Source organism: Chrysoperla carnea, chromosome 1, assembly GCF_905475395.1.
Source record: "Chrysoperla carnea chromosome 1, inChrCarn1.1, whole genome shotgun sequence".
Classification (NCBI taxonomy): Eukaryota; Metazoa; Arthropoda; class Insecta; order Neuroptera; family Chrysopidae; genus Chrysoperla; species Chrysoperla carnea.
In genome coordinates this window covers 63,090,717-63,104,648 of record NC_058337.1, presented here as the reverse complement: position 1 = coordinate 63,104,648, position 13,932 = coordinate 63,090,717, and the positions used below count along the sequence as shown (strand labels likewise).

The window sequence follows — 13,932 nt, the reverse complement described above, 5'->3', positions numbered from 1 at the left end:
ATGAGACATAAGTTTTAATTTAAAAAAGTCTTTGTTTGCTCAATAAATCCTCAGACAATAATGTCAAAGTTGTTTTCTAGGGATTCATATGTATGTAACGACCTCAGAGCCTTCTATCTCGTTCGTTGAAATTTCATGTTATTCAAATTATTTCGCAATTTCATGGTTCGAAATTTTCAACAATAGTTATAGTGAATTCAAGGTAGATTATTTCAGAAGCATTGGCAGGGGTTTAATTTCAGAAGATTCGATTTTCAGAGCAGAAATGTATGTTGATAATGAGAATGACTGCACGGCAATTTTAGCAAATTGAAGAACAAATTATTTAAAAAATAGTTCGAATTCTTCGAAAATTGGAATTAAGTAGATTTAAAACGAATTGTTATTAAAAATTTAAACAAATCAAAGAAAAATGCTTGAAATGCCGGTTTTATCGCGAAATTCTTTTGGAGGAGTCACGAAATCCATCTGCTAGATGGGTCTAGGGAGAAACTTATCCTTTACTAGCAGGTTAAATGCGCCACTAGTAAATATGACACACACATATTCAAAATAGAAAAACAAATTTGAAAATTTAATATAGATATTTACTTATTTTGTTATTCAATAACACCCCTAAAACCCATAAAACTTTAACAAAACATGACAAATGGGAAAAGTTTTATATTTCAATAAACTCTCTAATCATCATTATAAAGCTGAACTCAACTCAAAACAGCATTAAACATTAGGTACCTACTTGAATTCAACTATGAAATAGTTTTACAAAAACTATTTTGGTTAAAATATGTAACGCCCGGTTTACCGCATATCAGAAATACTTGATGGTGAATAGATACCACACTAAACAATATAAAATGAAATTTTACAAACAAACTTATTCATTCCTTCTCCAACAAAACAATATGTTAATCAAATGTACTATTAAAAGTTACGATTTTTATTAGAGAACAAATAAATACTTTTGAAAAGGTAAAAGGAAAATAACAAAAATACTATTCAGGAAATTCGATCACGAATACCATTTGAAAATTTCATTAAATTAGCTATGATAATAAAGCTAACATACTCAATAGTTTAAATAGCTTGTATTATTTATACATTTAGATAATTACAGAAATTTGATAGTATATTAACTGATTTTTAAACAATAGTTGTATGTTTTTGCAAAACGAAAATTTTCTGTGATTTGTAGGATCGACTCATGATCCATGACCGATTTGGTCTGAAACTTGTGTCTGTAAGGGCTTCTGTTAATAGTTACGAAGCTTTTTATCTCCTGTCGCCTAAGATTCAATTAAAAGAGGATTTGTTTGGTGTCCATAAGTGACCCCTTGTTTTATAGATAGTCAATTGGCTGATATTGTTCGTACTCAAGATCTAAAAAGTCGAATAATTTAGACCTTTCTATAAGAACGGGTAAATGGGCCAGCGGTTTTATTGAAATGAACTGTGCGAATTTATGTGAACACAGAATAGGTCTACTAAAATATGTTATCAAACGACTTAACAATTATTGTTGTACTAAATTACTATTGGTTGTTTAATAAAAGACGCCAACCCTAGTAGCTTAGTTGCTTAAGGCGTAGCCAATTCCGTTCGCGGTATAGCTAGGGTATGATTCTCATCGGGTTCGATTCACGCCATCACAACAAAAATTAATTTAATTTATAGTTGTGATGGTATATGCAAGAAGAAAGTGCACTCAGCCTCTGAAAATAATTGAGGAGCTGATAAATGAAGCTATCAGCGGAAAAGGTGGTAAAACACATATATGGAATCACCATGGGCTCTATGGCTTAAGAGCGTCCTTCGTGGACAGCCAATACAACCTAACCTAACCTAACCTTAATAAAAAATAAAATATAACAAAATAGATGAAAATCAATTCACTTTTTAAGTTTTTCGTACTCTACAACTTTCCTACGAATTATTTGAGAACTATATAAATTGGATACAATCATATTTCAAAACTCGGTTAATTAATATCCCAGAATGAAAAAAACTCGACAACAATGAAAAATTGTCTGTCAACAATGCATGAAAGTTGTTGTACCAATTTTCTATTGTAAGTTTAACTTAACATTAAATAGTATTAGAGCTTAATTTAAGTCTTAGTAAATAAACGAAACGTCCCAAATAAATTAATATGTTTTAATAGCCCCTATCATCGAATTTCTACCCCATGAATCATTCAAGAAGTGTCACAAATCACGTCCAAATTAGTTTCATAATTATCTAAGAAAGGGCAGAGTCTACCAACAATGAAACATTATCAATAACTGTCAACAATGCTGGAAATTATAGTGAAGTAAGGACATCTGGTATAATATTTAATTTACGAATACTTAAATCGAATAACCTTCAAGTTAATTTAAAAATAACAATTTTTTTATTAGAAAACAAATACTTCTGAAAAGGTGTTTTCGATTGGAAACAACAAAAATACACTCAAAAGAAAATATATTCGAAAACAAAAAAGTTTTTTAATCATAAACTTTTTTTGTGTGTGACTAATTTCAATTAATCTCTACCTCGCCTTGTGTCGTTTGTAATAATTCCAACAATAAAACTTTTTCTATTATAATTTTTTCAAATAAAATAACTAGTAAATTAAAATTTATATCATTAAAAAATAATAAATAAGTTTTTAATTAAAAATATGTTCTGTTTTCAAGAAAAAAAAATTAAGGTAAACACAGAACATTCATGGTTTTCTAAAACTGGCATCGCAGTCTGTAAGTTATACATGGAACTACTTCGTTTAAAAAATATCGGATAGGTGTCAGTAAATGTACAAAAAAGAAACAAGAAGTAAAAGAAAATCAATGATCACTAACCTCGTCACAAGCAGCACATCGAGGTTTTAATAATTCAGCATAATGTCGTTCACAATAGATGGCACCGTCATGAACACAATGTGCTAAATCCACAAGTGGTTCTTTACATTGCTTACATTTAAAGCATGCTGGATGCCAAACACGTGATGAAATCATGTTAGTGGAGGCAGTAGGTGATCTATAAATAAAATAAATACAAAGATTTATTTTTTTTTTTTTGAATAAATTATGCATAATATAAAATAAAAACAAACCTGTCCCCAATCTTTTCGCCCCCATTTAATGCATCCACACAACCAAATCGTGGTGAAACAACACATTGTCGTCCTGGTGATATGACTTCTTGACATTCGTAACATTCACTTATACCTCGTTGAGGTACATTCATTACATATCCTAGGAAAAAATTTAAAAATATGTAGTATCAAGGAGACTGAATATTCTATCTGCCGTTTTTAAATTAATACATAAAATTCAAGCTTGGCTCCCAAAAACTGGAGTTATATGATTGGGTTCAAATTTCTACCATAAATTCTGTTATATACCGATTATACTAAGGGCGATTTTTGCGACTTGATTTTAACCCAATAATCTGCTTTCAACTTAATTATTATACCAAATGATTATAGGATTAGCCCAAGATGGTCAATAAGGAAAATTTCAAAGGTTTTGATGTATATCGCCAAAAAATCTTTGATATAATATTTACTTAGTACATAACAGAAGTAGTTCACCGATTTTCGGAAATCCATTAATTAGAAAAATTGGTATGCTTCAATTAGAAAAAATTTAATAGTGTAGGCGCTGAGTGGGTTTCGTATGCATTTACAGGTCCCACCGAACAAGGAATATATTTCGACGTATTTTGCCTGCTGAATTCGAATTTTCAACTTGTTCATCGCTCAGAGTGGGGGGGGGGAATGTTGTTATAAACAAATGAATTGTTTATACGACCAAGCTCCTAGACTATTGAAAATTTTGGTAAACAATTTGTTGTTAAAAGTGGTTAATACAAAATATTATTAAACTTACCTATATCAAGGGCAATTTCATTTCGCGCCGAGACAAAATCTTCGTAGCTATTATGATGTTCAGATGACACATGCTTACAATACGTTAATGCGAGATCTTGCTTAGGAAGTTGCGCTAATAATTGCTTATCACGATAACGTTCACCGGGTGTACCGATACGTGGTACTTTCTCTGGTGGAAAATCCGAGAAGAACTCGTCTATTTTGGATAGAGTATTTAAACCAGGTGGAGCCTAAAAATAAAATTTGACATAAATAAATATTAAATGGTTAGTTATGAATTTTGAAACGAACCCATGAATAATGGAACACCGATGGATCCACACTATTTTGTATAACACCTTGTGATAAATGTCCAGAATTTGATTTGAATCCCAACCGTTCGCTAACATTTTGCAATTCATCCAGAAATACTGTATGCGCATCACGTGGACATTTACAACCGCTACATGTTTTTCTGAAAAAAATAAAAATAAATTGTAAGTTTTCAGTTTGTATTAATACAACTTGTTGTATGTGTCTGTTTAGAGAAGTAAAAATATATACCTAAAAAAGATTTGTAAGATAGAATGAGGAGTGACACTTTAAATTATAAAGTTTTTCGTATGAAAAAGCAACATTTCTCCGAAACATTTTTTAAAGCCAACAAGATTAAATTTTTCATTCAATTCGAAAGCATACCTGCGGAATCTTTTCGGTTTTCGATAAATATTTCCCACAGTAATTAGTGATTTTATTAGAAACGAGATTCTCGGTCTTGTATATTAAAAAAAAAATCGCGTTGGTCAGCCAGTATATCATTTTTTAAAAAGGGCACATTTAGGTTAAAGTTAGGTTAAACGACCAGAAATAGGTGTGAAAATTTTCATTTAAGAAAAACTCATCTATATATAATTACAAAAAAATATTCTCCAAAATTCTACGATTTTATTATTTACAACTTTACAAGTAGATAAAGAAAGTATTAAGCTGGGCAAAAATAAATAAATCAATGAAAATTAATTTGGTAATTGCTTTGTAGGAAACCATAAAAGAAGGCTTGGAATATAGAATCTACATACAAAATTACATCCCAGAACTAAATTATTTTAATTACTAACGCTACCCAAAAGCTATTATTAATGGCTATTACAAAACTATGAGTCTTTTATTTCAGAAAAATATTACAATACTCCGACTTCCATTACTAATGAACTGTAAATTTTTGTTTGTCTTTCATTTCCGTTTCTTGAATAAATTCTTCAAAAATAAATAGTTAAACGCAGAAATAATTTGTTGACATGTATTTTTAAATTGCGAAGAATAAAAATGAATTTAAATAGAATAAAAAAAAACTATAATAAATTGTGTATACATTTTCCATGTTATTAATAATAAGCATTCTGACTATTAAAGTTAGTCTCGTGGTGACATCTTATTGTGTTGATGTCCAATTAACTATAACAAGATACTCTACCATAATATCAGATTTTTCAATCTGTATACATTTCCCAATGGAATCAAAACAAACCAACAAATAATAACAATAAAAAAAAAACCGTTTCATAAGAAAAATGTATATGAAAAGGAAATGGAAAATATATGTTTATACTTTGTCAAAATAACATCGTCATATCGTACAACATTATAATGGGTACAATAGATTCAACTGGTCTTAAGACTTACTCTTACTCTTTATTCGAATCTGTTCTAATCTAGAGGCGGAATAGAGGAGAAATTACCCTAACGAAATTTTTTCTTACCTATGCAAAATGTACATTGAATGTTGCCAAATTGAAATGGGATCAATTGACTCTCACCATTTTTTGAGGACTACAAAACACCTTTCGTCAAATCGATTTATAAATTTACAAAAATAATCTCTGGTACTAAAGTCTAATTATAACTAAAAAAATTTTTTGCAAAAACAATGACTAAACCCAAAAATTTCAACAACTTTGGGATGCAATAGATACAGAAAAAATTCTGGGAACATGGGTACATTTTTGAAGATAAAAGCAAATAAAAAAAGTTTCAATCGAATTAAAAAAATTCGGTACACCCATTCCAAAGGTTTTACTACTCAAAGTAAATCACTTAAGAAAATATTATATTGGAATTACTCGACGTGAATCACAGAGAGGACATATACGAATAGTAAGATCCTCTCAACTTTTTATAGACTTATAAATGACCCCTAACAAACACCATGTAGGATAAGGTGGACCAACTTAATTAGGTATCAAATTAAAAAAGGGTACAGCTGTAAACATGAAATAACTGCTCAATAATTGACCAGGAGTTTATTTGATGTGAACTTCTCTACCAACTCTTATAACCTGTTAAATTCTCTATCTAACTTTTATTACTTTGAGCACTTTAAAATTTACACTTTTGTTACTACAGTGCCATCCTTATTTAATGCTTTTCGACTGGCACCTTTTAAGGCACTAAGATGGCCTCTTTTCCTCTATCCTCCATACCGGAAATCAAAAAAAAAAAAAGAAACAAAAAAAAACGTACCTATTACACAGTTCATAAAATTTTCAATGCCTCACTTTCCAGAATTATAAACTTCATTTTCAAAGATTAGTGTATTACGTCTATAGAGAAAAATATATCACCCATGTGACAATATTATTTTGACGAAGTATACAAACAATAAGCTTATTATATCTTTAAAAGATATGTAGCGCGTTCATACAAATAACAAGGTAGGAAAAAAAAACACAAATAAAATGTAGGTACTACAAAACTACAATAACAAAAAAGGGAATATTTTATATCAATTTTCTTCATGGAAACACTAGTTAAACCTTCCATACATCTTACCTAAGTATTAACTCATACAATGGCATTTGTCCAAACACTTTACAATATAAATGCAATACTTTGATACATGCAAAACGCATCCCTGGCCATGGTATTAATTGTTTGCTACCACTGGTACTTGGTGTATGATGCAGTTGATGATGGTGATGTGTGGGTGGTAGATCCAACGAGGGTGATGTTCTCAGTATACTACGCGTGCGCATTATACCTGCAGCGCCACCGCCATGTTGGGTGTCCAACATGATTACGGTCATTTATTTTTTTAATTTAATTTATTACACTTTTATATCAGTTTTTTTTTGTTCTTTTGTTAACCAGAATTATTTATTTAATTTTAGATGTCTTTGTTTACATGGTAATTTCTTTTTATTTGGGTTTTTTTTTATTTCTTTTCTGTTTGTTTTAAATTAGTCACAATAGAATCATCACCTAATATTGCCAAAATAAATTTTTTTGTTATAATAAATTATATGCCAAATCTAAATGATTGTTCTTTGAAATGTGTATGAGATCATTCGTCTTCATGAATTTTAATCACTTTTGTTCATAAAAGATTTATTTTCGTGAAATTGGAGACCATTTTTAGGAGTACGTTATACAAATTCAAATAAAAGTTTCATTTTATAAACCAAAACTTATACTTACACAATCAAAACAAAAATAATAGATACTTTCTCTTTTCTAGGTAGGTGCTCAAAGGAATTTGGCAAGAGTAAAGGAAATTGAGACCGCAAGAAACACACGTACTGGTGATATTTGGATAATATCACCCGAGTGATGCGCCAAAGCTGTCGGCAATCAATACGTTTCGTGATATTGGATTCTTTGAATAGTATTATTGACCTTATAAACGAAGGAACCTTAAAATTTTTTTTTGAGACACCTATTAAAGTGGAAGGTTAAAAATCTTTACCAATAATGACAAAAGATAAGTTGCCCTATAAGCAGAAATTTAGATGAAAAAAGAAGTGCATAGTTTAATGCATCCTGTGGCTGTTTTTGTTAAATTTTTTCAATTACTGTAGAGCATACCCACTTTATGGTAATCAAATAATGCAAATATTATAAGAAAGTATTCAAATTCGTTGTCTAGCTAAAATTTTGAATGCCTTTTCCAAAACTTTTTCCATTATATGCAAGTCGAATATTACATTTGATATCTCGCTTTGATACCGATTTCAATATAAAACATTTCGACATACCCAAAAAAATTCTGGATGTGCAAAATTATAAACCACCAAGATATGCTATGTATGTAACAAGGAAGTGCAGTAGGCGCTACCCTACAAAATAATGAGATGATGAGATAAGCAAGAAAGGTCTACTAAAGAAATAGGTCGTTTATTACGTTTTTTCAGTCGTAGAATCGATTTTCAAAATGAGCAAATATTGAAAATTAAAGTGCAAAAAAAAAAATAATAATAGAAACTGTCTTATTTATCGAGTAAAATTGTGCTCGAGGAAAAGGTCATCTTTTTGTATACGTAGTTGTAACCAAGATATAAGAGACTTAAAATTCAGAAAAAACTAATATTACCCAAAAAGCACTATAAAACACAGGAATCGCTATATATCTCGATTGAACCTATGGAATCACAAAGAGCCTCTGCCAGCATCCGCTCAACAAATACTTATAAACATTTTGAACGTGATAGGTGACCAATAAATTATTTATAATTTCGCTAGAGTTGTAACCGTATAGTTTTATAATTGTATAGCCACAATTTTTTTAGTGAAGTCTATTTTCAAGAATGTCAAAGTAGAACAAAAAATCAATGAAGTAGGTAGTTCATGTACGGAACCTAACATATTGCGTGGCATTTAAACCATTATTTTTCAATTGTATATGTTTTTCTTACTTCATCCGGTAATTAAGAAGTTCATGCAACGAATATTTAAAATGTCATTCATGATTTATAATCTATTATTTTAAACACAATATTAAATACAAAATTCATTAATTTTCCTGCATCAATTATTGTAATTAGCATTTACTTTACTAATATTTTTGCAACTAAATTATTTTTTGAGAACGTATTGAGTCGTATTGAGTATTAAATTCAAAATATTTGTCATTTATTACTTATGTGAAAAAGAAACACGTACACCTAATTGCAAGACAATTAATCGCTGATCGCTAGATGTGAGGCGAAAAGCCATTAACCTGAACATAGCCTATTCCTATTTTGGGTAATACTGTGATATGGAGAATCAAATTCTAAATGGAAGATTATTTTAAGTAGTTTTTCAATTTCGATGCACCTCTATCGAACGAGAATTTGCGTTAAATAAAATATTTAATTTGAGAATAAAAATTTCGATTATATTAGTAAAATTAATAATGAGCCAAGTTGTAGGAAATAAATTTCAATTAATTTTCTTTATCATTTTTTTTGACCATTTTTTCTTTAACTGAATATTTATAAAAATAATGTTGTTCTAAAATATAAAAATTGAAAAATGTTAAATAGTTTTTAACAGAGCATACCCCTTAACTGCATTTATTTTTTCCTCAAAGGTTTATAAATATTTATTAATAAATAATATTATATTCATTAATAAATAATATTATACTAGAAAGGTCAAGTCGATTATTCGACCATTTTATTAATTGTTAAATCATACTAATTTACATACAAATCATTGGGTAGAAAATTTAAAAATAAATTATATAATTATGTGTCATTAAATAAAATTGAAACTTGTAATAATTAGAATTTAATTTGTTTCGAGGGCTCTGACCCCAAAAATTTTCAATGCGATTAAACTTCATAAATTCTAATAGCTTATCTTTATTTCTAATCTTTAAATGTTATAGTAATTGGAATTATTCATTAATTGCTGCAATTTTTCAAGAATTAGCACCCAGTGCTTTAATTAGACTAATTGTTTACTTTGGGCGGTTAAGAAATAACTTTTTTTTGACCCTTCGTTATACAAACATCTGTGGTTCATGGAGAATTTGTCTTTGGATCTTTACTTCAATATATGAACGTCAATTCCTGGATCGTAAGCTAATAGTCGATAAGAGCCAAACTATATACGTCGTAGTCGATGGAGGTCCATCGCTCAACTCAAAATAATTTCTCGAAGTGAAATCTTCTATAGGCGCGTTAGATGATTTTGGTAGAGTAAAATCTTTGCGTCAGTAATGCTACGTCATCATCATCATCTTAATCGTCAGCAACATACTATGAAATTAATAAACACATATATAACACCGTAACTTAAGAAACCAAAATTTTTTTTCATTCAAATTTTATAATAATTAATGCTGTACAATTAACTATTAAATAAGTGATTCTGATCTTTGGTAGCTTCTAATTACTGTACATAGATGGTGATACTTATGATTTGTTTATATTTTTATACTAATAATTATTATAATATTTTTTTATACGCATGTTAATCATTTTGATTTACAAATTATTAAATTTTAACTATTCATATCATAATTAATTAAAAAATTAAAAAAAAGAGATATTCCAAAGTTTTCAGTTTTCACTTCCGTAGATAGTTCCCATGACTGGCTATCTATTTTTTACTGTGTTAGAAAGTTTTATTATGTTTTTTACTATATTCGAAAAATAAAAATCAATTTTAAGTAAAATCCGTAGCATTTGAGAAAACAATTCCTAAAAAACATGAAAAAAAAGATAAGATACATTTTTTGTTCAAAATGGGTGCAACCAAGGATATCTATCGACAATGGAAAGCAGCAGGGCGGCTAAGCTATAACATAAACTACAGAAGTTTACATGAATATTATGCCAGTGGATACCGAGACTTAATTTAAACAATTCATAACGAACAAATTATTATTAACGTCATTTGTTATTTTTTAATAAAAAAAATTTTTGATCAAGAGAATTTTTAAACAATTTCCAATTATTAATATTTTTGTAATATAAGCAATGGCCACAAGTAGAATGGCCTACGTACATTCTTTAAATAAAAATAAACGATACAGAAATTTTCATTAAGCACCATTTTTTTCACCTAGATTTCATTAAAATTGATCTACCATCAATAATAATTTCATATCAAAAATACAATTACGTATTTCTAAGAAAGTGTAGGAATTTCAAAATAATTACATTTCAAACAGAAGCATACCATATGTTTTTATAGGTATAAAACTATGGAAATGTTTGCATGACCGGCAACAAATATTTTAAAGTGAGAGTATTGGCGCCGATGGTATTAATTTTCAAATCAATTTTATTTGGCAGGGTATTTGGTTATTTCTTTTTGTTTCTTTATAATATTTTAAAATTATTTTCATTTTTTGTTTGTTTTAAAATTGTAAAACCTTTATCTTTTAACTTTTTAATCCTCGAACCAAAAAGACGGGTGTTTGAAAAGTTTGAAAGGGATGAGTGTTTGTCTGTGAGATCGTGGCTACTATTATCATATTTGCTTACGTCCATTGGCAGATTTATGGAAAAAGGTTCAATAGAAAAGTCTAAATAGGGCGATTTTTTTTATTTTTAGTCTTCGATAATCAACTTGGTGCTTCCCTCTGTGGTACCCTTTCCTGCAAATTATACCCCCCCCCCCAGTTTTTTTAGTCTTTGTAAATGATCTTCGTGCCTCCTTCGTGCCTCCTCATTGTCCTACGCCGAGGAAACAGTGGGCAACTGCTTCTTGAAAAAGTTGCCACTCCTTAAATCCACCCCTGCAGAGTTTTCAAATGAAAACACTTTTAGCTTTCTAGATTAAGTGGGAGAAAAACTGTCTCAAATCTAAGTATTTTAGTATCAATGTTGTGAGACAATTTCCGAGAATAAGATAGGTATAATTTTTAATCCGTAGAGATATTCAAACAATTAATTTCGGAAATGGTCAAGAAAAATAGGATGTTGATTTGATATGGATTGACCCCATAGTAACGAACACTTTTGGGTAAGCGCTTTTTTCCATTTTAACTGGAATTTTTTATATATTTTACTTCGAAGATATTTTTTTCGTTATAGTGTTTGACTGTTTGACTACTTTCTTTCTTTAATATTTTCTTTCACGGAAATATTTTTGTTTTTTTTCTTCTGTAATCTAACTAGGGGTTTAACTACAAAAATTTAAGTCCCAAATTTAAGGTATAAGTAGTTCGTTTAAACTACGAATATCGATTATATTACACACAAATTAATCGCTTAAATTTTTCTAAGAAAAAATCATTTGAATGTAGGTTAGAAAATAAATATTTACTATCAGCACTTTCACACCACTTTGACAGAATAAATATTAATACGCTAGAAACGAATAAAACTGCCGTCGCGGTCGCTGGCACTTTTATTTGAAAATTAATATTGCCGGTGAAGAAAATATTTTTTGAACATATTTGTTGCAGGCACGGTAGACATTTCTATAAAATTATATCAGAACTAATATAATTTTTTTAAATAATATTTGCAATTAGCAAGCTGTTGTTTTGAGTGGCGTTTTGTTGTCAATTCTATCTTGTTTGTAAATTATATTTTTTTTATATAAAACCTGTTTGTTTACAGAACACTGACATAAATTAAAATTAGTCCAATTAAAATCGATCGTGATATTTAAGAGATACATCTGTACATCATCTGTGCATACTGCAAATTTGTGCCAATTTACTCAAAAGAATTTCGAAAGAATTCAATGAACATTCAAATTGATATCAGAAATTTAAAACTTAACGTAACTCAATCAAGTGCATTTTTTTGATATAATTATATCAAAGTAAAAGTGATGATGCAACTCTAGTGGCTGAGTTGGTTGAAGTGTTGGTTAAATTATCGTCAAAAATTTAACCCCTTTCGTAAAATAATAATTTTATTCATTTATAACTGATCCGTAACTGATGCATCATGGGTTAAGAGAAAAATTACGATCGCGTCTGAAATTCAGTCTATTCAAATACACATAATTTGTCGTGAATAGGCGGCTCTAAAATTTAGACATAATTTCTTAATTAATATGCCAAGTAGCTATTATTTTGCTACAAACATAAATAATAAAAATTTAATTGATTCGACTGGTTCCAAATATAAAATTTTAATGTTATAACATTTTTATACGATATTTGTAGCCTACAACTTTATGCTTATAAAGTTGGCACATTATGTGAAAATCGGATGTGGTATATCATAAAATAGTAAGTTGTTTGGCGCACAATTTCTTAGGTAGAAATTAAATCTTGACCGAACTTACTGAAATATGTTGTAGTCCAGATTATGCTGTTGAAAAATTTCAATGGACACGAAGAAGTGGATTTAACTTTTCGTTATCTATGGATCATGAAAATCAACAAATAATATAGCTTTTATTACATCGTTGCTATTGGGACATAAAATTTATCGTTTTTAGATTCCCTCCATCTTTGTCAGAGGTGGTCACACTTTTTAAAGTCCCTGCCCTTTGGTCTGACGTCACATATTTTTCAACTTTATATTTAGAAATAATTAAATTATAACAGCAGTTTCAAATTTTTTTTTAAATTTCCTTTCAAAATTATCAAAAATTCAACTGGCTCGTGCAGTGGCAGAAGCTATCGAAGGTCTCATGGCCAGCGTACACTTGCCGATAACTATCTACATAAACTTCTTAAGTACGTATCGGGTTAGCAATATTTTGAAGTTTTTTCTTAACGAATAAATTTTGCGTTCTAACATTTTAAATTTGGACATGACATTTGCACGTTTGACGCAAACCTTTTGACCCCCTTGCCCCTTGCCACACAATGTCACTTTTCGTTGACTCCCACCCGTCTCCTGTACGTGTGACAATTTATGGATAGCCCTAAACGGAATGTGAAAATATTATTTTAGGTTGTATTTAAAAATTATGGACACACTTTTTTTTTGTTGAAATGTGGGCTAAAAACTATATTTTACAGTACAGTATAAGTAGTACAGTAGGAAATACAAAATAATTTAAATTTCATAATTAAAAATTTTAAATTAAGTAGTGTGGGGTGCTCTTTTCATGGATTCTTATAATTTTTAAAATTAATATTACCATGAATTAAAATTAAAATTCAGGTACTTTTTGTTACATATTTCAATGAAGCGTGTTTTGCTAATTAGCTTATTTTAAATATGTAATATTTAAAATAATTTTGGTGCTAACTTCACATGCACTTTTTATTTAAAATGTTAATATTAATTTCATCTATAAATATTCACAAATCATTCGGCACTATAAAAATGTAAATTTTTTACAAATAAATAATTATGTTTACATTCAAATCATCAACCATACATTATAAATTAATT

The 13,932-nt window shown here is 29.1% G+C and overlaps 1 protein-coding gene across 1 annotated transcript in view; it reads right to left on the bottom strand.

Annotated features, from left to right (window-relative positions):
* The window catches only part of LOC123305299 (four and a half LIM domains protein 2-like), a 348,820-nt gene that overhangs the window by 240,854 nt on the left and 94,034 nt on the right, over positions 1–13,932 (bottom strand). The window contains exons 3-6 of the mRNA XM_044886982.1: positions 4,166–4,328; positions 3,873–4,104; positions 3,095–3,236; positions 2,841–3,018 (exon numbers count right to left, since the gene is read on the bottom strand). Coding sequence (XP_044742917.1) covers positions 2,841–3,018; positions 3,095–3,236; positions 3,873–4,104; positions 4,166–4,328 — 715 coding nt within the window. The remainder of the gene's footprint in view (positions 1–2,840; positions 3,019–3,094; positions 3,237–3,872; positions 4,105–4,165; positions 4,329–13,932) is intronic.